Consider the following 18,618-nt stretch of genomic DNA (forward strand, 5'->3'; position numbering starts at 1 on the left):
CAAAGTGTGCTGAATAGGAACTGGTATTCCACATCACCACTTTAACCACGCCCGATGCTTTTCTCCTCGTCTGGAGAAATCCTCAAAAACAAGAAATAAATCATCTGAAATCATCGGCAATCTGAAACAGGCTTTCTCATTTTCTTTCGTTCTTCGGTTCGGTTCAGTTCAGTTCAGATATTGTAGGAACAACGCGGCGGTGCAGAGCACACTCAGATACACCTGTTACCGGGGTAGGAGGGCCAGTGCTGCAAAGACAGACTGAGACAGTCTTTCTCCGGTTTAAAACCAAAATAATCCCAAATAGGATTGCAGAGGGAGAGGGAGACAGGGGCTCATGCAGAGGCGCATGCACCGCCCATGCTTAAAAAAACAAAACGCATCTGATTAAAAAGGGGCAGCATGGGGTCCATGGGGCATCAAGGGGCAAAGTTGCAGGTGCTCGGGCACTCCGCTTCCCCCCTGCACGTGCCTGCCCCTCTATATGAAAATCTTGTGATTATAATAGAGAAATATATAATAAATATTATAGAGAACAATTTAGATTTCTTTTGTTTCCTTAGTTTCTTACTTGTATGGAAAATGAAAAACGTAAATCTAACTCAGAGAATTGGAGTGGAATTTTTTTTAAATTCCTCCTCCAGACAGCGGTGCACCTTGCGTGCACGCTGGTTCCCGGCTCCCATGCCGTGTTTTTATTTTAGATATATTTATTTTCGTTTGCTTCCCACATGTATGAAATACATTTTTAAACACAACTAAGGGACTGTCCCATTCTGTCCCATTCCAAAAAAAACCTGTTACCCCACTGTCTCATGCCGCGTCACACTGTCTCCCTGTTGCTTTCTGTTGCAATGGGACTGTGTGTTTTTGTGTAAATGGTTTACGTGTAAATAATAAATCCTGCACTTCTATAACGGGGAGACCTCACTTGCCGCACATTACGTGCGTACATTGCATTATTGACATACCCTAGTTAGTACCTACTAAAAGTGGTCCGAGGAAAGATAACCGGTAAACTGATGACAGGGTAATGGGCGCCCAAGGCTCATTAATGCATGTGGGGAGCTAAGGCTAGCCCGCCTGGCCCGATCCCACAGAAGAGCTACTCTAGCACAAATTGCTGAAAAAGTTAATACTGGCTATGATAGAAAGGTGTCGGAACACACAATGCATCACAGCTTGCTGTGTATGGGGTTGCCTAGCCACAGCCTAGTCAGAGTGCCCATGCTGACCCCTGTCCACTGCTGAAAGCGCCTACAATGGGCATGTGAGCGTCAGAGCTGGACCATGAAGCAATGAAAGAAGGTGGCCTGGCTTGATGAATCACATTGTCTTCTATTTCATGTGGCTGGCCGGGGTTAGGGTCCAATCTGATCGAGCATCTGTTGGATGTGCTGGAACGATAAGCCTGATCCATGGGAGCCCCACCTCACAACTTACAGGACTTAAAGTGGGAGCCACTAAAAGAAGGCTGTCCAAGCCCTGTCTGCTGACAGTCGCGTAGCAACAGATTCCCAGTCAGTTCCCAGCTGATAACCATGCGGCTCCCAGTTGGCTGGGAGTCCCCTTCCTTCTGATGTGTCCTGACAGGGCATGTGTAATTCAAACTGTAAACACACTGATTCATTCAACTGCAGTGTGTCATAATGAGATGGCGCTAACTTCACAAAAACACGTTCACATTTTAGAGCAAGATTTCAGTGGACCTGAGATATTTGAACCCCGATCAAATGTCACCTTCAGAGTTCAACTGCTTTTTTTTGTCATATGAATAAGAACATGGTCTTTATGATTCTGAGATCTTATCTACATGTTGCACAGCTTTTCAATTTCAAAATAGAAGCTATTTTCTCTTTTTTCTTAGGTATATGTAATTATAGTTTCAAGTTTATTGTGAAATACTTGATAACAATACAAGCATCATTACCAGTACTGGGATTCTTAGTTGAGAGAGCCAACTCAACTTTACATAAGAAGTAAAGTTAGGGCATAGTAGTGATTCAAAAAAACAGTATTTAAAACATAATTTAAAGAGTATTTAAAATTAGTATTTAAAAACAATATTTCAGAAATCTAAAATGCAAAGAAGTGAGTTAATTAGTACAATTTATAAAAGGATTTACCTAAAAGAAAGATAAAGTGTGATATAGAGAATAACAATAGTGATAGTGAATAGTGTCAACTTGATAGTAGAGATCTTAAATAGCCGTGGGCCGCAACAACCGGGTGTAATATTGAATGGTAAGATAGACACTCGTTGTAAGACAAACACTGCAATGTACTACAAAGAGGTAACACAAAACAGGTACGCAATGCATTAAAGTGACTAGTGATAGATGATATAAACAGCAATTTCCTTCTTTTTAAAGTGGCCAAGTGTGTGGATTTATAGGTTCTAGTCTTTGGTCTTTTGATTTAAAAATAAAGATCTTTAAACTATCAAACTATTTTACTTTAAATAATTGTGAAATATTGCAACAAATTTCTGCATTTGCACCTCTCTCTCAGAGAAACTGCCCCCCGCGCCCCCCCATTTAACAGATTAATTTAGCAAATTCCAAAAGCAACAAAGATAAATGAACCGAACACTTGTTTTTCAAATGTTAGCACCGTTTTTCAACTTCTTGGTTTTTATTTACAAATTCATTTAATTATCCATTTTTTTTGAGCTGCATGCAATGATAAGTCAATGAAAAGATGAGAACCATGGCGGAATTGAGCGCTTCCAGGACACACGTCAAAGAGGGCAACGCTGCCCACATCAGTGTCCCACAAACAGTTTGGACCTCCAAATATTCGGAGCGAGCTAACTGGGAAGTCTTCCATGCCCAGTTCAAACTATTAGCACATGCATGGGCCTGGAATAATGAACAGAGGGCACTTCCACTGATGATTTGCTTAACTGACAATGCTTTATCGTGCCTTCTATTACTCAGCCCAGGAGAGACACAACTATGGGGCTTTAGTCGGGGCTCTGCACCGTCATTTTGGCGAAAATATGGGACAGAGTCTGCTGTGCTCCGAACTGAACAACCGGCGCAGACAGCCAAATTAATCATTATGGACATTGGCAAATTACATTGAGGGACTCACTCGTAGGACGTATGCACACGCCACCTGACATACAAGGGGAGCTCTCCAGGGAACAATTCTTCCAAGCACCACTGACCGGGGAAAATACTGTGTGCCATCCAGTGTTGGTCACGACTGTTGAAGACCCCTGTATCCTCAGGTCGGCTATTTTGAGGGAGTTAGGTTGTGTCGTGGACTTTGGAAAAGGGATCATGCAGTTCCCTGGCGGCTGTACAATCCGCATAACCCCCAGGCCAATTTACCACACCCCATCTCCAGCTCTTACCGCAGTGATGTCAGTCATCAAGGATCCATTGGTCGCCGCTAGCGCGCACGCCACGGTAGAGCCTGCTCCCCCCCCTCACCCACCACACACTGGCACCCCACCTTGTCATGTGCCCCCCTGAGAACACGATCAGACCCCCTGAGACGAGGGAGGAAGGCAGACTGGCTGCTATTAGAGCACTATGGGGAAGGAACTGTGAGAGTCTTAGTTCAGAGGAACAGAACCAGCTGTGGGAGGTGTTGTCTGATTTAAAATACATTTTGCCCGAAGTGAAGACGACGTGGGTCACAGATCAAAACATCGTCAAATGGGATGCAAGGTCAATAAGGATGAGGGCCCGTCACCTTCCACTGGCCCGTAAGGTGGCAGCAGATCTAGCCCTGTTGGAGATGCAACAGGTAGGTATCATTGAACCCTCTGCAAGCCCCTGGGCCTCCCCAGTAATGATGGCCCCAAAGAAAACACAAGGGAGAGGTGTTGTGGGGATTTTAGGCCACTCAACGAGGTAACCAAGAAGGACGTGTACACCCTGCCTCGTATCGATGAAACACTGAATGCTGTGGCAGGGTCTTCGTGTTTTTCAGCTCTGGACCTATGAAGCGGCTACTGCAGGTGCCCCTTTCCCCTGTTGCCCGGCTCAAAACAGCATTCACCACAAATAAGGGTCTGTGGCAGTTTCGGGTACTCCCTTTTGGCCTATGCAATGCCCCCGCCACTTTTGAGAGGCTCATGGACCAGGTGTGTGTCGTATACATGGACAGCATCCTGGTCCATGGAGGGTCTTTCCAAGCAGCTCTGGATACCCTGAGGTGCATCTTGGAAAGACTGGCAGCTGCTGGGATGAAGCTCCACCCACAAAAGTGTCGCTTCATGCAGAGAGAGATCACGTTCCTGGGTCACCAGCTCAGAGGGGAGGGAAACACAGTGACGAACAAGGTCCAGGCAGTGAAAGAGTGGCCCACCCCCACAGACATACGGCAGCTTAAGAGCTTCCTCGGACTAGCATCATACTGTCAGAGGTTTGTGAGGGGATTTTTCTGTCTGACTGTTCCAGTCTTTTGCCTACTGCCAGAGGGCAGAGAGTTTGCATGGAGTGTCAGGCTGCTTTCAGTGCATTGCAAAGGGCCTTGGTGTTGGCCCCAGTACCCCCCCACCCCCCACCCCTGACCCTGCCCTACCCTTTATCCTGGACACAGATGCCAATAGCGTGGGCAACGGCGCAGTGCTGGGTCAGGTATGGCATGGCAGGGAGGAGAGAGTAGTGGCATACCATAGTAGGACATTCTCTAAAGCAGAACACAGCTACTGTGTCACTCGATGGGAGCTGCTTGCAGTAGTCTGCGCCATACTTCACTTTAAGTAGAGGCCTGCCGTTCACCGTGATGACCGATCACTCAGGAAGTTCGAGAGTGGGAACCGGGTCTATCAGAACAGGCAGCCGGAAACTTGCTCTAGGTTGTTGATGCAGCAGAGTGGAGGCTGCGGCAGGGAGAGGACATGGACCTTAAGCCTGTGTTGTGTTGGGTGAAGGAGCAGAAGAAACCTCCATAGGTTGCAGCTACCTCACAAACCACCCAAGGGCTGTGGTCCGTGTTCGAGGCCCTACGTTTCCAAGATGGTGTATTGCAGAGGGAGTGGAAGGAGCCAGCTACAGGGGAAATAAGGTGGCAAGTGGGGGTACCCACAGCCCTAAAGTTAATAGTGCTCCACTCCATAGACGGGCCGCGAGGGACGGTCATTTTGGGGTGACCAAAACCCTCCGCCATCTGCACACGGGATTTTATTGGGGGCAACACAAAAGGGACGTGATATATTTTTCCCGCCACTGCGACAGCTGCACAGCTCAGAAGGGCCCCTTGGACCGATCAGAAGCCCACCTACAACAGTTCCCGGGGTGGGCTCAGTTCTGGGCCCATTTCCCCATACCAAAATAGGCAACAGGTACATCCCCACAGCCATGGAATACTTCGCAAAATGTCCAGAGATGTACACTCTGCCAGACCAGTAGAAAGAGACCATATCAGGAGCTCTAGTCCAAGGCATGCTCAGTCGGTTTGGGACAATTCACACTAACTAGAGTAGGAATTTTGAATCCTGTGTGTTCGCTGCCATGTGTGACAGATTAGGCTCTCGCAAAACCCGCACTGCATCCCTGCATCTTCAAAGTGATGGTCTCGTTGAAAGGTTCAATCGGACTGTGGCAGAGCAGCTCGTCATGGTCACAGCCAAACACCAGCAGGGATGGGACCAACACCTTCTCCTTGTCCTGATGGCTTACCGGTCTGCTGTCCAGGACTCAACATCCTGGACATCTCTTCGCCAGGAATCAGCTTCTGCAGAAGGAAGAAGAGGAGCTACGACATTCGGGCCTAGGGGCGGCACTTCGGAACAGGGGAGTTTGTATGGGTGTATAGTCCCTAAAGGAAGAAAGGACGGTGTCCAAAACTTGACAGCAAGTGAGTGGGGCCCTGGAGAATCCTGGAAAGACTGGGGGGGTGGTGTACAGGGAGCATATGCCATCCAGGGGAAGGATCATAGCGCTCCGCCAGACAGAGCAGCCCCTTACCGGGGCACTGCAGTCCCCAGCCGAGCCATAGCCAAGTCAACTCCTCCCGCTGACACCCCTGAGAGAAGTGCCCCTACAACCCACAGTCAGTGACTGTTTCCTCTGCGCCCCAATCTCCCTCACCTCGGCACTCTGTTTGGTCTCCCGGTCCCGGGAACCTGAGAGCCTCCCACTGTGCACCAAGGCATAGGACGCCCCCCAGCCACCTGAGAGATTTGGTTTGAGACTGATGCCTGGGGGGCGTGGACTCTTTTGCACTTTATTTCAATAAATGTGTAATAATAAAAAAAAAAAAAAGTCACAGTCTTGAGCAAGGAACTTTGTAAGGTGTGAGGATTTTAATCACATTGCATGCGTTGGAGACTTGTTATGGTTGTTAGAATGTGTTGTATGGCGGGCGGTTCCAAATCTCACGAGAAAGGGGGAGAGAAGATAGGGAGTGTTGGATGAATTGTGCACAGTTCTACGGGCATGTTATGGCCCGGACAAAGACCTGGAAGGAACAATAAACCCCAGTCAGTTATATCCACCGAGTGGGTTCTTCTGCTGATCAGAGCGTTATAATAGCATTTCATGTTAAAAAGGCTTGCTTGTCTTAGCAACATGCTCAGGACAACAGAATAAGAGCCAGAGCGGCTTCTTAATTGTGAAAATGCCATTAAATACATTTTGATAAAGAGTATTTTCTGTTTCTGTTCTCAATAATAAAATAATAGTAAGGCTATATTTCGATGCACTACATTTCAAATATAAGAATCATTCTTTTCTGTGAAATTTTAGAAAATACAGAAAACGATTAATTCATCGTGGTTAATCACACAAATACCATGCGATTACTCACAATAAATTATTTTTATCATTTGGCAGCCCTTGTTTCTTCACAAAATAAGTTACATCATAATTTGGGAGCAAGGACTGTGAATCCACGCTAATTTCTATATTTTTGCGAATTGAGACCCGCCCATTCTAGCCCATTTCTTGCCATTTTACAAAAAAATGGTGTGGGCTGTAGAGTGAGGCTCAGACCATTGGATGTAATTACTATTTACAGAAATTAAAAGTGTTAAAATATCCATTTAAGGCATAAATATTATAAGATATAAATAACTTTTCCACATTAATTTCAAAGCCCGATGCTTCCAATCCCGACAGCATACGTTAGCATGAGCTGTGTTAGCTTCCTGCGCTACCTCTGCACTTTGGGTTTGCGCGGCGCCATCGGCTCCTGTCCCGGAAGAGGCAGGTGGCCCCAGAAGTCCGGGAAGGCCAGGATGCCGAATCCTGGGATGGACCTGGTTTGGGCGGCAGCGTGGCGGTACAGCCGGGGATCGTGGTGGGGGATGCACGTGCCGTGCCTCTCCAACAGTCGGTCTACCATGGTGCGGTGGTGTTCTTCCTCCTTTCCATCCTCCTCCTCCCCTCTCATGCTGTCTGTCTGCCGCCTTGCCTCCCTGTCACGTGGAGTGGCATCTGCCCTGGGAGGAGAGAGGCACCACATATTTTGGTTTCTTATTAAAGTTATTATCAAGTTGAAAATAAACCAAACCTCCCAATCATTCTCAAAGGCACAACCCTCTCTGGCACTCCATCTCATATATTGTATTTTTGTAGGCTGTATGGGAGGAGTCGGGGTATTACAAAACCCCTGGGACCGATCAGAGAAGACAGCTCAGGATTTTGTGTGGGCTTGGATATTTCGACTTTTGTCTACTTTTTGATACTGGTCGGCCTTTGCAGAAAAAACTAAATATCTTAGAAAGGTCACACCAGACGTGCAAACTGTTGGGAAATTTACAGACAGCATTTCTGCATTTCCATCTGCTTTACATGTCGATTCAAATTAAAATCAATTTAAAGTTAAATCAAGTATAAGCCATAAACACAGGACAATATATATTTAGCATTGCTTACCAAAATTAAATCTGTTCATGGTCAATCAGTTCATCAGGCCAGTTCAGTGGTGTAGTGTGAGTGTTAACTCTTTAATGACACAATAACAATCATTTTATACATTTTCAATTTGGCAAATTTGTTTTGCCATGTTTTAACATATTATGTTAAAACATGGCAAAACAGCAAATTGAGCTGCTGTGGCACTGCCTCTCATTATCTATCTATCTATCTGTCTGTATCTCATTATGTATCTATCTAAATGCATACAAATATCTAAATTCCTTGAGGTATAAAGTCCCCACGCTCGATATCACTCCAAAAAATAAATGAATATACAACATGTAAACCATTAAATAAGAATCCATTAATCATTAGACAAGTAGTTGTCACAAAAAGACTAAACCAATTGTTGCACAAAAAAAAGCACAAATGGTAGAAAACATTCTGTTTCATAAAACAAGCAAACAATGTTCGAGGGAGGGTCAAAATGCATAGCGGAGCTAGTGGCAGAAAAATATCTGAGTGGGCTGGTGGGTTAAGATGAGTCAGAAGCGTAGGCTGGCAGATGCAGCGCAATATCAACCACGTAAAGAAGGACGGGTCAAGCACCTCTACAAGTGGAGAGTTAACTAGTGGAGCTGCACTGAATCCAAGATATTCATTGTGCATAAATCAATAACCATGGATTTATTTTTCTTTAACACTTCAACTCAAAAAGCAAATTACTGTAACTTATCAGAATTCAAGTTTCTTTTCCAGCCGTCTCCTGCCAAATTCTAGAACTGAAAAGTTTGACTCTTTTTAGACATTCGGCTCCTTACGAGTGACTCAATAAAAACATTTGTTAAATTTCAGCAACTCCTGGTTTGTTTGATTCAGTCGGTTTAATGAGTAAGAAGTGTCGATTCAGCTCTGAATAGTGACTCACAACTCACCAATGAATTACTCTTTTACCGGCACGACTCAGGACTCCCATGAAATTTAAAAGATGTGTTCGCTGCAAATAAATTGTTTATGAGTCAGCACTGCACATGCAATTTTGTCAGCATTTTATTGCATAAGTACCTACTCTCGTCCTCCTATTTCAGGGTGTAGCAACACATTAGCATTTGCAGAACATTAGCAACACTATGGCAAACAGTGAAGACTACAGCCAAGACTACTGTAGGAGCTAGTGTGGAAAAAATGCAAAGTTAAAGTCAAAATAACAGGCACTATCTTACAGTTTTTGAGGTGGAGGATTTTTCTTTTAGACTGCTGACTCACTCAATAGACTTGTTGTCAACAGAAGCAGAACATTTTTTTTCGTATTTGATGGCGAGTGGGCATTGCAGCTTGGACATTCGCACATCAGATTTTAAGAGCTTGATTGAAACTTCAAACTAAAAATAATGTCAGTTAATGGTAAAAAAAAAAAAAAAATGTATGGCAATGACTGAGGAACCAAGGAGAAAAACCATTAGAGAGCTCAAAAGCACCAAAAGACAAAACAACCTTTAAGCCTTTAAGTAGCAGGCATCTTACACACTGTGAATGACAGGCATTACCTGGAAGTGGTTGCTCAAGCATTATCCTACTGCACAACCAAAATGTTTACAAGCCATTAAATGGACGATTGAGTTTTATTTTTATGAATTGACTCGTCTAGAATTGTGGGTTCGAGGCCATTGAGCGAGCTTTGATAAAATATGTCCATAATAGGTAAATCTAGATATTTCTTGATTTTTAAGTAAACTTTTAAATAGAAAAGCAGATTTTCAAAGGCTTTACTCAAATCATTATTAGTGTCATTTGATACATTTTATTGGTTTTGGGGGAAGTGAGAAATGTCTTCTTACCTTTCATCCTGGTTCTTGGTCCTGGACCCACAGGAAGGACTGCTGCTCAGGATGCGGCTGCGATTGTCTAAATCAAACCGCCCCAACTGGGAGGAAGCTGTAGAAGAATCATTATACAAAAACTAATTCATATAGCCACAATAAAAAAAAATAGAAAAAACACACTTTCAAAACATTTTCAGCATTATCTGAAATGCCTTTTAAGGATGTTTTAAGTGAATTAATATTGCAAATGTACCTCATTATCATGGACTGAAAATCAGGGATAACCATCAGAGGAAGGCTAAGGTGTTTGTTTGTTTGTTTGTTTGTTTGTTTGTTTGTTTGTTTGTTTCAAACTCAGGAAATACTACTGCTAAATAATATAGCTAGATTCTGAGAAAAAAAAAAACCTTGTTTAGACTTGGTTATACTTTGTGGTGGATGAAAATGTGAACATTTTAAAAATAAACATCTGCTTACATAGCTAGCTCTAATGGAACAATATTTCATTTGCTGCACATAATATGCTGTGATGCATTTTACAAGACATTTGGGTCTTGAATTGAGGCTCCGTCCATTTGGAGCTCTGTTGCAACTGTGACTCATGGACTCCAGAAGCCCAGCTTGTTTACTGTCTTAAAAGTGTACTTTTAAGACTGTTTACTGAAAACAACACATCTTTAAGGCAAAAAGAAACTGGAACGCCAATATTGTTCAATATCTCATGTAACTGTACTCGTCATGGATTTCATGATGTCTCTTTGAGAAAACAACTGGCGTGTACAGTATTGTGCAATGTATAAAAAGGAAGAAGCTAATCATGATATCATCGTCATCAATCATTCACATAATGCCAATCAGATCACATTCACCAAGTTAGGAAGCCAGGCCCATGTCTTGAGCTTATTTTGCTTGACAAAAGTCCACTCATGAATATTAATGAGGGCCAGACCACGCCCTCTTAATTCTGGAGACGCTCGAGAGTCGTTAAGGATGAAACGATCCAAAACATAAGATCAGTCATTTACAAATAAATTGCACAACAATTTTTAATGCCATGTTCAATGTCGATTGATGGACAATAGTTTAACCGGATTGATCACTTCAGTTTGATCAAAATGTATCAATGAAGACTTAAAGCTCAAACCTCCTGTGGAGCTCTGCGGTTCCAGGGGTGTTCCCAGGAAGTAGACAGGAGAATCAGGAGAGCTGTCATTTCTCGTTTTCTCTCTCTTGGAAAAGTGAGGATGGGAGTTGCTCAGGAACACAGCCTCATCATCTGATGATGATGACGACGACGAGGAAAGTGGGTAGGACGTAGTTGCATTCTCCTCTGGTTCCGAGCTGGACTCCAGCTCCTGGGAGAAGCAAATGAGCCTAGTGAATAGATTTTAAACCTTCAAAATTCCCATCTGAACATCAGCACATTTTATTTATTTTTTGTTAATAGCTTCCTGCTCATGGCAAATAGTAAAAAAGCATATAACCTGACAAATAGTGCACATTTCTTACTTGTGAAAGAATACCATGTTTGTATCTGTAAGTGGAACAGTCATGGAGAATATATAAATGAATGATTTTTTAAATATGTTTTGGGCTCCTGGTAGCTGTTGGGTTTTTGAATTGACAAAATAATAAATCAGACTCAGAGTTTGTGCTGAAAAATGGTTCCTTGCATGAGGTGCAAGACAGCTTATTGGTAAACAAAGGCTTAAACCCGGAAACGAACACCATACATCTTCAAAATAATAAATAATCATCGAGGTATTAAAATGGCCTTTCATTGATAATTTATTTAAGGTAATTCATTGATATAATTTTGCATTCGCTGTTCACAATGCTTGGATAATTTAAGTAACACTGATCTATAAATCCCACAGATTAAAAAAAAGTTAGTTAGAGTTAGGTATCGATTACCCAAAAGTGTCTTTTTATTCATTGTAATTTAATTAATGCTCATTTTTTTAAGCATAATTAAACAAAATGTACAAGCATGACAGAGGAAAAGAAGAAAACAAAAAATGACTGTTCCTTTACAGTATACTTGCAATAACTTTTTTTGCATTAACATATTTGTGTAATGTGGCAATACATTTAAGGAAAAAAATTGAGGACCCTTAAAGAACAGCACGTATAGGCGCAACAAAATTAGGCTGATTCTGATCATCAAACGTAAAGGTCTAAAAGTTCCATCTACTTAGGTTTTTTCAGATGAACAGCATTTTTAATTTGACACAATTATCGACGATCACATATACTGTGATACTTATATAATGAAACAAGTGAAAAGGGCATTTTAATGTCACGAGGCACAAGTGAAATATTTGTTTTTTTTAGGTGTTTTGTACCATCGCTCCCGACTGTTTGGTGCCGACAACAAAAATAGGTGAAATTCGAGTAAGCTGATCACGTCAACAGAGGAACCTGTAACTAATGTCCGTCATATTTCAAATGTTAAGAAGCAGCAATGTGATCTGATTGCAGTCAATGAGTCATATCAAGACACAGGCATAGATTACAGAGGTGGGAAAAAAAGATATGTATATATATACAGTAAATAGTTTTGTTTAATCAGGTTGTGTTTTCAAGAGAGACATGAGAAGAAATTGTGTGGAAATATGCTGTATACTGTATATATATATATATATATATATATATATATATATGTATATAAAGTATAGATTAATATACTATCAATCTATCTTTATCAGTATCTACCCCCATATATATTAAACACAATTGATGCAATTGTCACACAGAACAGAATCAGAATCGTCTTTTTTGCCAAGTTTACTCATACGAGGAATTTCTCTTGGTGTTTGGTGCATCAAATCAATAAAAATAGTGAGAGATAATAAGAAAGTAAAATGCAAGTACTGCAGGTCAAGAAACATAAATGTAAAACAGAACAATAGGAAAACAATATGTAAAATATATAAGAATATGTAAAATAAGGCATTTTTTTGTTAATAGAGAGCTGTACAATTTATACAGGAATGTGAAAATATGAAGTATAACAGTCTGTGCAATGTGCATGGATATTACTCAAGAAGAATGAAGAATGTGCATTAATCTAATTGACATAACATATCAATTCAATTAATGTGGAGATGTGGTGACATTAATTTAACGTGTAGTCTCTATGGGGCCATGGTAAGAGTCAGTGTCACAGAACTGAATCGCAGTTCTGATGGACGACTACATTAGATTTACTTTAATATTATCTTTACTCATATTGAAATAGGAGTGATGAGCTTGAATCCCGCGCAAAACAACACAACAAGCAAGCAGGCGGCAAAAAAGGAATCAAAGCAGGTAGAGCTGGAAGAATTGGCTGCTTCAATAGGCTGACGCGTAAGGATGGGAAAGCATGTAGCGCTGCCAAGTTGTCTGACAGAACTAGCTCCGTAAGCTGCATATCATTTCACACACTCGTCTGAACAGCCACACGAGTGGTTAAAAATGTGACAAATTAAAGAATTTGAAATAATCCTGAGAAATGAATAGATCTAACGCCTTTACTGTACTTTGCAGTACATTCTAATAATAAGGTGCATAAAACCAGTCTTCACCAGTTCAGTGTCGGTATGAGGAACATTAAGAGCTAAAATGTATTAAAGAACTTTACAATTCTACACTTTATAAGAGACTCTTTGTTTTGTTCTCTATTGTTCTCAAAATGGGATCATTTTATTTCAGTTTTGGGGTGGTGCTGGAGGGAGTGGGGTCACAGACATGCACACAAACACACACGCACACACATGCACGCACGCACGCACACACACACACACACACACACACACACACACACACACACACACACACACACACACTTGATGTCGTTCCTGGAGCATGTATGGGTCATGTATCTTCCTTACGACACTGTGACAGGTACGACCACTAGGGGAATCAAACTCGGTGCCTTTTCGATTTCGGGGATCATCCTCTCTAACCGTGTCAGTACCTCTCCAACATTTTCCTGCCAGGAAAATATCTAGGATAGGATTTTGCTTTGTTTTAAGACACCCCCCCCCCACAACTGTACAACTTCACAGTTTCTATGACTCAAATTTGGACGGCGCATTATCTAAATGTTAGCTCGAATGCAACGCTAATCATAGCGGGATACCATAGCATTCATCACGAGCTTGCTGATGACGGCATCCTGACTTTTATGGCGGGGAAACGCTGTCATGGACCGAGGGACTCGTTCATTACCCGCCATCTGTTACTGTCAAAACCACGACAAGTGCATGTTATTGCTGTCTTTGACACACACTCTCTCCTGCTCTCTCTCCCTCTTCCTTCCTCCCTCTCTTTCCTAAATCATGTCTACCTTTGATAATAGCCATGTAAGTCATTTTGGTAATTACCATGTGTGATATTAGGACTCAGTCCTTCTCTCTTAACCTCTCGCTTGTCTTTTCCTCTGTCACTCCATTCCTCGCCATCCTTATCAGGCACGGTGACCTCCGGTAACAGCCCTGTACAGTCACGATGATGGTTGCCATGTTGGATATATATATATATATATATATATTCTTCTATATATATTCTCTCTCTTATATATATTCTTCTCTTACCTCCCAGTCATTTTTCTTTAGATTTTCCAGATGAAACATCAAAACATCTATAATTCATTTGCTTGTTTTGCTAGTGACCGCGCGGTCAATCGGCCAGAAAATGAAGGTGTCCAAACGCTGACATATTAAGTCACACAGCACGTGTCCTCAAACTCAAACACATCAAACCTGACTCAACAGGCAAAACTAGGAAAGATCGATTTCAATACGGCACGGTCATTAGGGGATGATACACTCACTCATTTTATTCTAAGGTATCGCTCGTTTACGTTAATAAACACGCCGGTGTATATGACAGCTCATATAATTGGTGCGTCCGTTATTACCTACAGTTTCGCCATATATTCCAGGGGGGTGAAACATGTTCAGTTTATCATTAGTTCAGTTTATCACATTATCAGTTCACAAACTATTCTCAGCAAAATATATATACTGTAATGGTAATTGTCTGTAAAGCAGGGATCTCAAACTACCAGCCCAGAGGACAGATCCGGCCTGTGAGGCAATTTCACATGACCCCCACATTTTGAGAATTTATTTAATTATTGTTATTTACATTTTTTTTTTTTCACGTTTAGATTTTTTGCCTAGTCTTCTATTTAAATTTTCTAGCAAGGTTGCAAAATCAGAGCATAAAAATTGGACCAACAGCGCCACACCTGACACCTTACACCAGGGCTGGACCCAACTCAGAAAAGAATACAAGTATATTGGGTTTCAATGTTGATTTAGACCACATTATCATACTGAAGTGCAATATGAACATATTTAGGGTTTAAATCTTTGCGGTGTATGACTCCCACCATCTCTTTTAATCTTAAAACAAATATGTCTATTCACCAGTAATGAAATGGGCAGTCTCCGCACATGCGGCTCATCTGCATCAGCTAGTTCTCTAAGAATAAACACAAGCTACATTTTTATTTTATAATTCCCTTTATTGTATGAATTCAATATTGTAATATACAACCATAAAGTTTTTGTAAGATTCTATTATGTTTTATTGTGTTATTGTAATGCACTTTGAAAATTGAAAATATTCTCCACAATGAATTTTAATAAGTAAGAACTTAGATCCAGACTGGGTGATGCACATCTACAAGGCATTCTGAGGTGTTCCACTGCCAGCTCCCTCAAAGCAAATGTGGCTCATCTGTCTCAGGAGAAGCAAAAGTTGAGCAAAATGTGCTTTGAAGACTGTATATAGTTTATTGTAATTATAGTTAATTATAGTTAATTATATTTATTGTGATATTTTTTGCCGAGTATCCAAGTGGACCCCTAGGAGAGAAGAACCTGGCCAGTGGCCCAAAGGTCATTTGAGTTTGAGATCCCTGGTGTAAAGCAACGCACTAATGTTCACCACCACAAATTCCTTCCTTGTAGTCCTTATACCTCAAAATTCCGTGTTAAGCAACACTTTACCAAGATACACTCGTTGAACCCAGTATTTACACTATCAGAGCACATCTTAGAGCAATATGAACGAATCTTCACTCAACACGCAATTCAGCCTTTAAATGGGCTGAAAACGCCTTTTCGGCCAAGTGCACATACTTTTATGAAAATACTCAAAACATGAGAATAACATCTTGATCATACCTCAAACTGCCTGGCAGACAACACTTTAGCTCGATACATGAGCTGAACCCAGTATTTTACACTATTTGAGCATATTTTGAACAGCAAAATGAATTCATCTTTCGCTCATCGTGCCATTTCAATTGAATGTAAATGTATTTGAAATGATGGCAAATGTCCATCTTTGTATAAAAGTGGCCAGCATAACCGAGAAAGCTGAAAGGTGTCGTAAAATCCTAACACCTAAAACTGCAATTTGGTTGGCGGTGGTACACCAGATAGACCATCAATTTACTTCCTTCCTCCTGTGTCACTCATTCAGACGGCTGGTACTCCACATTTGTCTCCAAGCCATGAGGGGCTGTGAAGCTCTGCAGCTCCGTTAGATAACTGTCAACATTTACAAACAATCTTGAAAACAGGAAAAGCTGAGCTCCCTCTGTCTATTTGTCCTTCCCTCCCTGAATCACCCCTCTTTCATAAACAGCGAGCACTCATCTGTTTTTCTCAATCAAGTTTTGTGTAATAATCCCAATACAATCCTTAAAGGCCACTAGAAGGCAAGCACTAGAAGCCACAAGAACACCCTGGACAATACTTCCCAATACCCTGCCATGGCATTTATCAAGTGCTCGACAACAGCCAGCCGATTAGTGTTATATCTTGCTTATTGGAAGAAAATATATTTTAAAGAGAAGTCAGATCTCAGAAGTCGAGGCTTATAACATATATGTACTTAGATTTCACACCAGCATCACATAAAAATCTGGAGCAGATATACAAAATGTTTGCGTAGGCCGGTGTCTCCCAAGATTTTTTCTTCCAGGAGGCCCATTTTTTACAATGAATTAATCCCACGGCACACCACTATCCCGTTGACCAATAAAAACGTCAGAAATATGTATAACTGTGCTGATGATTATAGCCGACTAATAGCGATGCAAGACTCAATTCGTTCGTAACGGATGAATCACTAAAATGACTCAGGAGTCAATCCAGCAAAAGAGTGGGTGAGCGAGTGGACTCACAAACTGAAAATACAAGTGAGAGGCTGCATTTCAAATGGAGCTCGGCTTCATCCAGCTGCAAGGGGCGGCGCTACGACCAGCGACGAGCTCACGACAAGGAAAGTTGAGCAGATTTCAACTTCATGCAAATGAACAGCGAAGCTCTCAATGTTCTTGATCCTTGGAAAATGGACGCACGGACCTCTGCATCATTGATTATGATTACGGCACACCCAGCAAGCTCTCATGACACACTAGTGTGCCGCCACGCAGCCGTAGGAAAAAACTGGTGTGGGCTACACTTGCGAAATTGTGCGAATTTGCTGCATTTCAGTAGTTCTGTTTTGCACCGCAGCAAAATTAATTGCACCCAGAAACGTCAATGTCCTCCTTCAGAGCATTTACAAAGCGCATGCAAAAAACTTTCTGGTAGTTTCATGTTCTATGTCTTTGCACCAGGAATTGTTTGCACTCAGCATCACCCCTAGAAATGATCACCCCACCCTGACTTGGAGTGATCAATGGTGCAAGTCATTTCAAGTGATCTCATCTTCAGGGGAAAAAGGAATGTACAAAATCTGGAATATTACATGTTGTAGTCTCTGGATATGGGCCATGGTCCAGTGAACATCTAAAATACCAGTGTATGATGGAGAGTCACAGCTCTATCTCTGCAAAATCGCATTTTCTGGAAAAAATAATCAACTGTCAAGGAGCAACACGTTATCATCTTACAAAACCTGTAATCCCCTATAGTCTCCAAATCAAAGTGCAGTGGGAACATTTACAAAATACAAAATAAATGACTTTAAAATGAAATAACCTAGTAGAATACATATGTACTCATATTCCATAACAATAATTCCATAATAACTACCTTGAAACAGATTCAATTTTTGTGTAAAAGCAAAATAAAAAAAAAAGAGGCAAGGTCTGAGTAATGTCACGATGGGGCTATAGGGTGCAATTCTTCACTAGCTCCAAGCTCTGCAGATCAGCCTTTTACAACGTTGCGTGTTGCATAAAGTACATAGTGACAGGCACATTGTAACACATTGGGGCTAAAACATTTTAGCCCCTTAATTTGAATACATTCATTCCATTGGTTGAATAAATAGAAGCGGCGCATGCAAGAAGAACGCTACAGAGTGATGGATCAGTGAGCTACATAATGTTATACTTCAGGACTTCTTTGCAATGTTTACACCGACAATTTGCACAAAATCCAAACAAAATATTTATATATATTAAAAAAAACTGCACTTACTACAATAGATATACATACATTTAACACATTTTATTTCACTGCTCTTTTCTAGTTATTCAGATCCTTCGCTCAGGACTTCTTTGTAATGTTTGCAGCAGTTCTTTAAATTTCCCCTGGTGGTTTGGGGACAGTGCCCCCTGTCTTTCAGGAGAATATCACAACAGCATCTACACAGATTCCATTTACCAAAGATTTGACACGGAGGTGTGGCTACGCCCGATTACCAGAGTCCCAACCGGAAATCTTGCGTGATCATCTTTAGGGTAAACAAACATGGCAGTGGAGGGGCTAGAATAAGAAAAACAATGGACAACATGGACATGTTGCAGTGCGAGCTTTATATTTTGCAGAGTTCGCATTTGCCGCTATGGCTGCTGTTTTGTTTAAAACATCTTACGTTTCCATCTACTTGGCTCACAATTGGCTAACAGTCTTTCGCACATGACAGTCCACAGACCGTGGTCTAAATCGATGAAGCCATTTCCTAGCAGATCGAGGAAGTAAGGCAAGGCAAGTTTATTTATATAACACATTTCAACA

At 41.6% G+C, this 18,618-nt stretch overlaps 1 protein-coding gene across 1 annotated transcript in view; it reads right to left on the minus strand.

The window, feature by feature from the left end:
• agbl1 (AGBL carboxypeptidase 1) overlaps positions 1 to 18,618 on the minus strand; it is a gene marked incomplete at both ends in the record, with an annotated part of 253,871 nt that overhangs the window by 144,346 nt on the left and 90,907 nt on the right. The window contains 3 exons of the mRNA XM_080002341.1: positions 7,118 to 7,402; positions 9,659 to 9,755; positions 10,788 to 10,998. Coding sequence (XP_079858467.1) covers positions 7,118 to 7,402; positions 9,659 to 9,755; positions 10,788 to 10,998 — 593 coding nt within the window. The remainder of the gene's footprint in view (positions 1 to 7,117; positions 7,403 to 9,658; positions 9,756 to 10,787; positions 10,999 to 18,618) is intronic.

Source organism: Zeus faber (assembly GCF_960531495.2).
Source record: "Zeus faber genome assembly, chromosome: 6".
Classification (NCBI taxonomy): domain Eukaryota; kingdom Metazoa; phylum Chordata; class Actinopteri; order Zeiformes; family Zeidae; genus Zeus; species Zeus faber.